At 31.5% G+C, this 12,512-nt stretch overlaps 3 protein-coding genes across 5 annotated transcripts in view; 2 read left to right on the forward strand and 1 right to left on the reverse strand.

The window, feature by feature from the left end:
- The first annotated feature begins 28 nt into the window (after nt 1-28).
- LOC109594795 (probable cytochrome P450 12a5, mitochondrial) lies at nt 29-2,906 on the forward strand. 3 transcript variants are annotated; one of them, XM_049965275.1, is made up of 12 exons: nt 29-183; nt 232-296; nt 357-457; nt 512-688; nt 828-1,099; nt 1,156-1,252; nt 1,311-1,423; nt 1,474-1,700; nt 1,751-1,919; nt 1,976-2,132; nt 2,195-2,653; nt 2,703-2,906. In XM_049965275.1, exons 5-12 carry the CDS (start codon nt 852-854, stop codon nt 2,817-2,819), a joined length of 1,587 nt encoding a protein of 528 aa, XP_049821232.1. In that variant the 5' UTR covers nt 29-183; nt 232-296; nt 357-457; nt 512-688; nt 828-851; the 3' UTR covers nt 2,820-2,906. The 3 variants fall into 3 exon arrangements, with proteins under 3 accessions (XP_049821232.1, XP_049821228.1, XP_049821224.1); XM_049965271.1 differs by having other exon boundaries at nt 239-296; XM_049965267.1 differs by having other exon boundaries at nt 29-296.
- LOC109594831 (leptin receptor gene-related protein) overlaps nt 2,891-12,512 on the reverse strand; it is a 133,020-nt gene continuing 123,398 nt past the window's right edge. The window contains exons 2-3 of the mRNA XM_049965335.1: nt 3,362-3,439; nt 2,891-3,307 (exon numbers count right to left, since the gene is read on the reverse strand). Of these exons, the coding sequence (XP_049821292.1) occupies nt 3,013-3,307; nt 3,362-3,405 (339 nt within the window). The 5' untranslated portion in view covers nt 3,406-3,439 and the 3' untranslated portion in view covers nt 2,891-3,012. The remainder of the gene's footprint in view (nt 3,308-3,361; nt 3,440-12,512) is intronic.
- Nucleotides 5,744-10,734, forward strand: LOC109594830 (transitional endoplasmic reticulum ATPase TER94). Its single transcript, XM_020010067.2, has 6 exons — nt 5,744-5,910; nt 6,348-6,707; nt 8,290-9,043; nt 9,154-9,583; nt 9,655-9,966; nt 10,059-10,734. The coding sequence occupies exons 1-6, from the start codon at nt 5,891-5,893 to the stop codon at nt 10,598-10,600; spliced, it is 2,418 nt and encodes an 805-aa protein (XP_019865626.1). The 5' UTR covers nt 5,744-5,890; the 3' UTR covers nt 10,601-10,734.

The raw sequence follows: 12,512 nt of genomic DNA on the forward strand, positions 1-12,512 counted from the left end.
GTTAAAAACTGCTATTTTTAGCTTATTCCAATAACAAACAAATACAAAATTTAATGAATGAGGTAGAAAAATTATTAATGTAAGTATCTCAACTTCACCACAATTACCTATCTTGTATATTCCTATACCAACGTTATAAATCATTGCAAAGTTGGAAAGACCGGCTAAAACAAATAAATATAGGTAAATTTATAAACGTTGCCCATTTTAGTTTACAAACATTTGTGCAAGTTTCTAGTTTAATCAATAAATATATTGGAATTAATCAAGATTTCATATCTATGACCTTCCTATTGGTAAATATACTTTTGAAATATGGATATGTGTATGTTACATACTTTTATTTACATTCCTAGGCGCAACTTAACCTATGATCTAACTAACAATGGGAATCATCTAAACAGACAAAGTTTGTACTAGAAAATGATTTTTTTCCAACGTTACGTGTAACAGTGAGGTAAATGCCTACAGCGTAGTTTGATAAAATACATTTTAATTTTATGTTTTACAGGTATATAAAACAAATAAACATTATGGAGTACTTGTGTTTTTAAAATACCTTCATATTATTTTACTCGCATATCATATTGATAATTATCAAAGATAAATCATAATTCATCGTTGGCTACGTAGTAGCATTATTTAAAACATTTTTAGAATTTTGGGTAAACAATCGGTAAATCTAAAGGTAAGCCTCTAAAATCGTATATACCGAGTATGTTACAGTCACTAAATGATACTCCCATATTTATTTGAGAAATTTGTGATTAAAGGAAAAATCAATAGAATATAATTGATTAATAGTTTCACATGTAGTTTTCTTTTAGAGGTTTCTTAAATAATATTGAAAAATGTTGCGTCAAAAAGTGATCTGCTTCAAGCCAAGAGCTAGGATGTACTCCAGTTTTGTTTCTGAGACGAAAATAAAAAATACTGGCAAAGTTCAACAGGATGACACAACGAAACCACCAGGCTGGTATGAAGCTAAACCTTTCGACGAAGTTCCAGGCCCAAAACCGTTGCCATTAGTCGGGAACATATGGAGATTTTTCCCTGGGGGAGAGTACTACAATTGTCAACTGACTGATATTCATAAAAAGTTTGTACTTATGCATGACACATATAATTGTGCTTCACCAATATTTATTCTTTCAGATTAAGAGAGAAATATGGGAAATTTGTAGCTTTAAAAGGAATTCCTGGTGAAGAAAAAGATGTGTATTTTTGTTTTGATCCTGCTGATATTGAGACGGTAGGACTTAGTACATAATATATTTATATTATTAACTTATATTGATGTTGTTGGTTAGATGTACAGAAATGAAGGAATGTGGCCTGAAAAAATTGGCTTAGAATCATTTCAGTATTACAGAAACAATATACGAAATGATATTTTTAAGGATGCGAGTGGGCTCTTTTCATCGTACGAATGAAGGTAATAAATATAACATGGTATATAATGATGAGTTTTAGAAAGGGCGAAAAGTGGCATAAATTCAGATCTCTTACAAACCCCATTATGATGAAACCAAAAATTATTTCCCAATATATTAATACAATGGATTCTATAACTGATGAATTCATTGATATTATTCGAAGTTACGTTGAAGATAATGAAAGAATGCCCGACAATTTTATTGATCTATATAACAAATGGGCTTTGGAATCAATTGCGGCGGTTGGACTCGATACACGTTTAGGTGAGGCATTTAAACTATTTCTATTTATTTTACTTCATTGAACATTTCAGGTTGTTTGGAAAAAGATTTAAGTGAAGATTCACCCCAAATGAAGTACATTAACTCTGTCCTTGAGATGTTTGAGTTAATTTACAGATTAGACATTATGTTATCCTTTTGGAAATATTTTAACACTCCAGATTGGAAAAGATTTGTTAAAGTTTTAGATTACGTTACATTGTATGTTCATTTTTATGCATCCACATACATTTATCTATACATGAATCTTGTCGTAGCACTAATCTGGATCACATAAATAAAGCAATGAAAAGAATAGAAAACAATCCAAGCAAAGATGAAAACGAAATGAGCATTTTAGAAAAGCTGCTCAAAAAAGATAAAGCAGTTGCTTTAGCGATGGTTACAGATATGTTACTAGCTGGAGTTGACACAGTAAATAAAATTTTTTTGTTTTTGAAAAATTTCAAACAATTTTTATGCACAAAACATTTTAGACAAGTAGAACTTTAGCAGCCATAACTTACCATTTGTCAACAAATCTAAATAAGCAAACCATTTTGAGAGAAGAAGCAATCAAATTGTTACCGACTAAAGACACGCCCGTTACCCAAGAAATTTTAAATAACGCTCCTTATTTAAAAGCATGTATTAAAGAATCAATGAGACTTGCTCCTATTGCAATAGCGACAGCAAGAAAAACGGCAAAGGATGTTGTTATTTCAGGATATCAAGTTCCAAAAAATACGACCCTTGTTTCCGCCAACATTTACGTTACAAACTCTGAAGAATATGTGAAACGTCCCAAAGAATACCTGCCTGAACGTTGGTTAAGAGATAACAAAACAGACCTTACTTTTAAAAACAAGTTTATGTATATGCCTTTTGGATTTGGTGCCAGATCTTGCATAGGACAGAGACTGGCAAATTTAGAATTAGAAATTGGACTTTTAAAAGTAAGTAGATGTATCTCATTTAACTGTTTATTGAATTATTGTTCTTTAGATGGTAAGAAACTTTGAAATCAGTTGGCCTTATGAAGAGAAAATGCCTTTTGCATCTAAGCTGCTATATGGAATTGATGGCCCACTAAAAGTACACTTAAAGAATGTGTTAAATTGAATAATATGTTTGAACATGGTTGGTGCTTGGAACACTGAATACACCTTGATATGATAAATTAGAAATAAATATTCTTTATGTACATAATTAACATATTTATTTAGTTTACAAAATACACTAGTTTTACATTAATATATTAATAAGTATGAGTACAATACTTCATCACTTAAAGTTAGTTAGGTATAAATACCCTCTACCACATGCTGTAATCAGAATCATCCTGATCGAAAGTTAAGAAAAAGCCTACTAAAGTAAGAAAAACGACCACATTTCCTGCAAGTGTGAGATAACAAGCAGCCCAGTGTATAATTGTGGCCCTTGCCAAAACAATAGGTAACGCAAACGCGCTTACTATAAAACCCATTGTAATGAAAATGGCAGTTTCTAAGGAAGAATTACTTGATCCTCCTTCAGAGTACTTTCTTGATATTAATGTTGGAATTGGGGCTAATATATAAAAGAGGACTACAAAAAAAGGCCACCATAACCTGGAAGAATTATCATTTAGTTTACAATCAAATTTTGGTAAGCTTTCAACTTACTTATTGAACTGAGGTAGTGCACAGGCCAAAATGACAAAAGTCATGCCAATTGATCCAGCAAATGCCAATGTTACTAACCTAAAATGTTATAGTTATATAGTAATTATGAATTTCATTTACATCGAATTACTTACGCTGCAATTGTGAAGTGAAGAACGTAACCATGAAAAAAACAATGTGCATTAGTTTATTATCATTAAAATATAAAACAAACAAATTAATGAATGTTACAATACAATAAAAAATTTTCTAGGCTTAATATCAATTAATGTTTTAATTTTTAAAATAATAGCAGTATATATCATAACAAATTTAGTTTTATTTTATCTTGTTGTAAGCTTTTATTGGGGTACAATCATTTTAGATATAATGATAGACAGAAAACAGAAAATCTGAATTTTATATAAAATAAAATTTTTATCTTTATTTTTGGGGCAACATTTAAGGTGGTTAATTGTTTCCTTTTTAATACAAATATATTTTCTTATATAGTTTTGCTGAATAAGTCATCATGAAAATGTATTGTGATATAAATTTAATTTGTTTCTAGTAGCTATAACTTTGGTGGTTGGATAGAACAATAAACTCTGACAAATATGGATTACCAATGTAAACAAAGACTGATGTTCATTTTGTCTTTATCAATTATTCCATTATATTACTTTGTACATATATTTATGGAAATCTTCCCTTTTCTGACATGAATCATAATTAAAAATACTCCCTGCTTCATTGATTTACTAATGTTATTAGTTATTACGACTCTTACCTTTAATTCCAGCCATTTTGTTTGATTCTAATTCAGACGTCTGGATATGCCGTTTTATAAATTTATCATTTGTGCGAACGTCAGTGGTGTTGTTTTTTACAACAACAGATTTTAGTCAAACCTTAAATTTTATAAATAAATATACAACCAGAAGTAGTTGTCAAAGCGTTTGCGTTAAACGACAGCAGATGTCATGAATGCTAAGAAAAGACTTTCAAACATTAGATAGACAATACTTGCGAAAAATAATAATGTTTTTTTAAACACAATGGATTATACACAGTATAATAAACATTTGTAGTTGTATATTTGATTGATTATTAAATATTGTTAATCTTAAGTTAAAAATTAACAATATCTATATATGTTACATCTATAGATATAAGTGTATCTCACTTTTTCACATTACATATACCTCTTCCGCCATCTTTATCAAGAATTAGATATTTGTTAAACATTGCGTGCGCACTTTTAGAGAGGATAATTTGAATTTGGTTAAATAGATTTAAAAATATTTTCAATATTTTATCTTGACCAGTAATATTATTTGAGTATTTGCAGTTCTATACGGTGGGTAATTTAATTTTATTTTACTTTTTATATATTTAATAAACGTAAAAATGAACAACATCATCATTCATCAAAAAAGAATATTCGAATAAAACTAAATGTTTACACAAAAATGTATTAATTATCCGTCAGAATTTTGGGATACTTTGATCAATAGAACATCAGATGGTAAAAATAATATTTATTGTCCTCCTAATTTTGTATCCCAGATATACTACAAAAACTTTGAAATACGGTGAAGTATATAAAGTTGTTCAAAGTTGGCTAAAAGATAAAATGGGATTCTCGATTGATTAGCGTAAAGTCCAGATCTGAATACAATTAAAAGCTTGTGAAACACCAAAAACATTTAGTTGCAATGTGGTTATCAACTGAAGAGTAGTGAAATTTAAATTCAAACGACTATTGCCGTTACTTCATTGAATCTTTGCCTCACCGTTTACAGATGGTTATAACGAACAAAAGGTACCCAACAAAATATTAACAATTTTGTTCAAAGTTATGTATAAATTATTTAGTAAGTATATATTTTTAAGATTTAATTTTCGCAGAAATTATTTTGATTTAGTAACAAAATAAATATAGTGTAATTATTTTGAATAAAATTTTTTGATATGCCTTTCCTAACATTAGTATAGTAATTTTGTGCTATTTTTCTGGCCACTACTATAATTATTTTATTTTTTATTTAATTTATTTAACTATATATTCCTAATAAATTTTGTTTCATTAATTTTTCAAAGAATTTGATATTAGTTTTTTTATTGGTTTAAAAATTCTGTATTTAGTATTCTAATTTTTTAAATAATTCAAAATATCTACCTCAAAAATTCATAAATAAATCACTTAGCGACACGATTTTCAAATATTTCATAAATAAAATTTAAATCAAGACTGCACTACAGCAGAGCCAACTGTTTCATCCACGAGAAATATAGAACAGTTTACTTTCACGGAGCGAATCACATCTAGTTGTAAACAAAGGTCTATAGATTTCCTTCGTACCGGCACAATTATGCTTGTCATTTGTTTGGCTGTCGTCTGTCATTTTAACAACTCCGAAAAGCTACGTCATTGCTAACGATCGTCAGGCCAGTCCTTGGTGATTTTTCCTTAATAAAAGATCGGTTCGCTCTCCTAGAATTTTAGATAAATTTTGTTGAAAGTACTTTTATTCGTATCCGAAAAAAATGTCGTCAGACGCCAAAGGGTGAGTATGGATTTATGTTTTTCTTTGCCGGCACTGCCGGTATCGTAAATACGAATTTAATTTTTGTACATGTCATCATGGTGGAAGTTGATGATTTTAATATTATTTTTTCACGCTCATTATCTCGAATCCGTTTAAACCGTTGCATTTCCATCGTCCCGTTTTCTCGTTCGCCGTTTATTTGCATCAACATATATGACATTTATGATGTACGTAAATGTCAAAATTGTAAATCGCATCGCGGAACGCTGGCTCTTCTTTGTATCAATAAAGAAAATCCCAAGTATCCCACGTAAACTAACCGTAAAATGCGCATAAACTAACCAATAAATACGGTCACAATTGGAAAATTCTAGTGTCGCGCATTTGATTCAAATAAAATTTCAGTTGTTATAATTTAACCAAAAACATTCAATAATGGAATCCGCTATTTACAGTTCTGAAGATCTGGCCACCGCAATCTTGCGCAAGAAGGACAAGCCAAACAGGCTCCTTGTTGAAGAAGCCATCAATGATGATAATTCTGTCGTGTCTTTGTCACAAGCTAAGATGGATGAACTGCAATTGTTCAGGGGTGATACAGTTTTACTGAAGGGCAAAAGAAGAAAGGAAACCGTTTGTATAGTCCTCTCAGATGAAACATGCAGCGATGAGAAGATCCGCATGAACAGAAATGTCAGAAATAATTTGAGAGTTCGTCTCTCAGATGTTGTATCTATACAACCATGTCCTGATGTTAAATACGGAAAACGTATTCACGTACTTCCCATTGATGATACCGTAGAAGGACTTACTGGGTATGTAGATTTTCCTAGGTTGGAATGCACATACAGGGACTTTCCCTAAAGCTTTTGTATGTAGCTTGGTAATTCCCCTGGTTTATGATTCATTGCATGTTTGATAAGCTTGTTGTTATAATAAGATAATATATCAGCTTCTAAATTTAAAATTGAGTAGGAGTCAAATCCAAAAATATATATTCTAGAACATTTTTCTAAACTTGGTTTCTTAATATTCTAGACATTTACTATTTTAATTGTTAGTTTAGATTTATGTGTATATATTTATTTATACACATACAAATGTTTAAACTTTCCTGTAGTATGTATGGTAGTATTTTCAAAATTCACTATTGGCATCATTCCAATTAGAACTTGATACATATGAAATAATTTACATCAATAATAATTATAAACCATGTAATTAAACAGTCTTTTCACATTTTAGATAAAAAAGCCTTTAAAATTTCATAATTTAGTACATATAATAAATGTATGGTTTCTAAGTAAATATGGTTATGGACTAAAAATAATATAATCATTCTCATGTCTCTGATTGCAGTTGTATTGTTGTAATTCATTATTGATCATTACAATATCATTTATAGCCTTTATCTATGTTTAACTGCTAAATTATAAAACAAGTATATCTGGAAGTCCTTTTAAATAGTTATGTTTATTTGCCACTTAATTAATATTTTTTATATATTACAGACAATCTTCTATAGATACATGACAATATTTCACTTTTGTATATTTTATACGCAATGTTTCGAAAATTTATTTGTAATATGAATTTTTATAATGTTTCCCAGAAGGTAATCAACAATACAATGAAACAAATTGCATATTTTCAACCACTCACAAAATTCAATTAACATCAGATAGTATTTAAATTAGTAATACATCAAATATACCTTGAAGAAAAATAGTTTAAAGTCAGAATAATGTTGGTTTGATATGTATTTTAAAACAAATTATAATGAACACAGTCGTCATATATTTAACTAGTAATAAATTGGCTTTAACATCATCTTCATATTGAGGTTCATCAATTTTGTATGAGAAATAACTGTTCAATATGAATAAATTAGTGCTTAGTTAGGAGTAAAATTTTCCCGTTTTCCTTTGTCACGCCACTATCCTAACTGTAACTCAATTAAAACTTAGTTTAATAAAGTTCATTGTAACTGGGTACACTATAACTGGTTAATAATTACATTGAATTTTTAGGAAACAAAAATTGATTCAAAGTAGCTTTGCCTACAGTACTCTACACAGGTTCGATATATATGCAATTGACTACACGAACAATGCAAACAAAACATTTAACTAAAATCTGCTTTTTGTGATTTACACAATATGAAAATCATATGTAGAAATACTGTGCTTACTTACTTTATATTTATTAATATATTGTGTACTTATTTTAAATAAGTAAGTGATTTAAAATCATGCTTTATCTTTAAATCACTACAGGCCTTCATAATATACTTATCGTTTCTTAAATTATAACACTCATCCTTATTTATAATCTACATTAACAGTTTTCATAAACGAAACACATAAATCACGGAAATTATAAATTGACATTTTTCAGAAATCTCTTTGAAGTGTACTTAAAACCGTACTTTTTGGAGGCGTACCGTCCGATCCACAAGGACGACGTGTTTATCGTGCGAGGCGGTATGAGAGCGGTGGAGTTCAAGGTGGTGGAGACTGACCCCGCACCATACTGCATCGTCGCCCCCGACACCGTCATCCACTGCGAGGGTGATCCGATCAAACGTGAGGAAGAGGAGGAGGCTCTCAATGCTGTTGGCTACGACGACATCGGTGGCTGCAGAAAACAGTTGGCTCAAATTAAGGAAATGGTTGAATTACCACTCAGACATCCGTCATTGTTCAAAGCTATTGGTGTTAAACCGCCAAGAGGAATACTATTGTACGGTCCCCCAGGTACGGGTAAAACACTAATCGCCAGGGCTGTGGCAAACGAAACCGGTGCATTTTTCTTTTTGATAAACGGTCCCGAAATTATGAGCAAACTTGCCGGGGAGTCGGAGAGCAATCTGCGTAAGGCGTTTGAGGAGGCCGATAAAAATTCACCGGCCATCATTTTCATCGATGAATTGGATGCCATCGCTCCTAAGAGAGAGAAGACCCACGGCGAGGTCGAGCGCCGTATCGTCTCTCAGCTTCTCACATTGATGGATGGCATGAAGAAGAGTTCGCATGTCATTGTGATGGCAGCCACCAACAGACCCAACTCGATTGATCCCGCTCTTCGTCGCTTCGGCCGTTTCGATAGGGAAATCGATATTGGCATACCAGACGCTACTGGCCGTCTTGAGGTAATATTTTAATAACTTCATCATCATTTAATGTTTTAATTCTAATCAAATCATGTGTGTCCATTTTTATGATGAAACTAGTTGTTTAATAGATTTATTTTTCTTTGTAGGTCTTGCGTATCCACACTAAAAACATGAAACTAGCCGAAGACGTAAATCTAGAACAAATCGCCGCTGAAACTCACGGTCATGTCGGTGCTGATTTAGCTTCACTTTGCTCCGAGTCTGCCTTGCAACAGATCCGTGAAAAGATGGACCTAATTGATTTAGAAGATGATCAAATCGACGCCGAGGTACTCAATTCATTGGCCGTTACGATGGAGAACTTCCGCTACGCCATGACCAAGAGCAGCCCAAGTGCACTTCGTGAAACTGTTGTTGAGGTGCCCAACGTCACCTGGGACGATATCGGCGGTCTCCAAAATGTCAAGAAGGAACTGCAAGAACTTGTGCAGTATCCTGTGGAACATCCAGATAAGTTCCTTAAGTTTGGCATGCAGCCATCCAGAGGTGTTTTGTTCTATGGTCCACCTGGTTGTGGTAAGTTTTCAATTCGCATATTTTATATTTTATTTTTAATTATTAGATATTAATCATTTGTATTCTTCCAGGTAAGACACTGTTGGCCAAAGCTATTGCTAACGAATGTCAGGCCAACTTCATTTCGGTGAAAGGTCCCGAATTGTTGACAATGTGGTTCGGTGAGTCCGAAGCAAACGTGCGTGACATCTTCGACAAAGCTCGTTCTGCTGCACCCTGCGTGCTCTTCTTCGACGAATTGGATTCCATTGCTAAATCCAGAGGCGGTAATGTAGGTGATGCCGGCGGTGCTGCTGACCGAGTTATTAACCAGATTTTGACCGAAATGGACGGTATGGGCGCAAAGAAAAACGTCTTCATCATCGGCGCCACTAACAGACCTGGTAATATTACTGAGAAAGAAGTATTAGTTCCTACTCCACTCCATAAAATTATAAGTTAATTCAGTTTGACTACATAAGAATACCTTTTTCAGATATTATTGATCCAGCAATTTTGCGTCCGGGACGTTTGGATCAACTGATCTACATCCCATTGCCAGATGAAAAATCCAGAGAAGCCATTTTCAAGGCAAATCTAAGAAAGTCGCCTGTGGCCAAGGACGTCGACATGAATTACATCGCCAAAGTAACTCATGGATTCTCTGGTGCTGACTTAACTGAAATTTGTCAGCGTGCTTGTAAACTCGCAATCAGACAAAGCATCGAATCAGAAATTAGACGCGAGAGAGAAAGAGCACAGAATCCGAATGTGGCCTCTATGGAAGTCGAGGAGGACGATCCAGTTCCGGAAATCACTCGTGCTCATTTCGAAGAAGCGATGAGATTCGCGAGAAGGTCCGTTTCGGATAACGATATCCGTAAATACGAAATGTTTGCACAAACTTTACAACAGTCTCGAGGTTTTGGCACGAATTTCCGCTTCCCAACTAGCGGCACTGGTACAACGGCCCCAGGCGGCACTGCTGGCGATCAAGGAAACTTCCAAGATGACACCGAGGACGATCTTTACAGCTAGATTGTATATGGGGTGTGTGAACCCATTTTATATTTGTATTTATTACATAATTTTGATTTAGATTATGATATACATGTTCTTTTTGTTTTAAATCAATTTGAATAGTTTTGAACTTAATAAAAGTTTGTCTACAATCAATTTTTTATTTATTTTTCCTTTTTATTTTTTGTATATGTAAACATCTATATAATTATCTTTGGTAAAACATATTTAAAATTTGAATAGGTCATGAGTTTGATACTTAACAATTAAAATAGTATTTTTATACATTTAGCAATTTTCAGTACAATTAATTCTTTAAAACGGAAGAGAAGTGCTTATTTAAAATTCCAAACAGGGTATTTATTATTTTATTAATATTATTTACAAATAGTGTGTGTTAGACTTGAAATTCAATTTCAATTATCGAATATGTGATTGTTCTTATGTATTATTTTTATTACTGGAAAGTTATTAATAAAACTAAAAAAAATGCTGATATATTTAATCCTATTATGAGTTCTTAATACAATAAATAACTATTACAACGTTATAATCTAAATGTGTAAATTAATATTTAAAGTTATCATCAAATACATAAAGAGGTGGTTAGAAATTTGAAAACTTAATGTACACGGAAGGTACAAAAATGCTAATACGGACAAGAAAATTAAACTCATCTCACACACAAGTTTTCCAGAGAAATTGGAAATAAACTTTCCCAGTACAACATTTCTGCGTCTGCGTGAACTGTACAAAATTACATTAATTAGTCTGATGAAAAGTGAACTGTTTTATGACTGGGCTGAGAGTGACGAAGGCAAGTTAAAAAATATCTTTGGAAGTGATGCTAGACAGTGTGTAAGATGTCCAAAATAATAAATAAAATATGAAAGTGGTGGCTTAATGGATTGGGGCTGTTTTTTCATATCTAAAACAGGTCTATTTATGAAAATAGATCGTCTGACCGGTCGCTTTGATTATAGGGACATTATACAGAATGCAATGCTACTGTTATCAAGACAAAAGAATTTGCAACAAAATATTAATAAAAAATATTTACTCGTAATAAATAATTAAAATTTATAAGCTTTAAAATTTTTGGCCAATTAGAAAAATAATTGTTTCTGTTTATTTTGTATTTATTATTAAAACATTATTTATAAACAATTTTTGAGTAGGTATATTAATTTTGAGTGTAGGTATCTCTATTAACTTGTGTTAAAATTAAAAGTTTCCAACAAAAAGAAGAGAACTTATTTAATAAAATTTTTTAAAATATGCCTAAATATACTTTGTTTTAATTTTATAAACAAATTAAGTATTGACAATTTGTTGAAGATGTCGGTTTCTATAAGACATCTTCTCGTGATCTCAAATTTGTTGTGAACTTCAAAGAGTGTTGATGCACTCTTTGAGGTTCCTTGGTAAGTTTGTGTTTTGCCGAAGTTAGGACGTTCTAGGAGAATATGTAATATGGTAGTTTGCACAGATTGGTTCAAATAGATACTTATGAATTGAAAGAGTAAGTCTAATCATAAGCCTATATTTAACTTTTTGTATTTTTTTGTTGGTGGAAGTTTAATTTTTTATTCTACCGTCTCTCCTTTTAATTTATTGTTAGTTTGTGTCCCATATTTATTGCTGCTTTTAATTAATATGTTTTTTTATGATAGGTTTCACATTCTGAAAGGGCTGTATGCGAAGACAAATAGTAGATAAGTTTAACTGATAGCCGGATTTTTTGATTTCATTTTGACTTTTTATATTACTACATATCCTTTTTTATCATAAATTAAATTATGATAATAGAATAAATAATTAATTCGTCGTAATCGTTTACTTCAAATTATCAATTGTTAAATATATAATTATATTAACTAATTTTAATTAATAAAGAATAAGTAATAGTTAACTGACTAACTGAACCTTA

This window comes from Aethina tumida, chromosome 1 (genome assembly GCF_024364675.1).
Source record: "Aethina tumida isolate Nest 87 chromosome 1, icAetTumi1.1, whole genome shotgun sequence".
Taxonomy (NCBI): Eukaryota; Metazoa; Arthropoda; class Insecta; order Coleoptera; family Nitidulidae; genus Aethina; species Aethina tumida.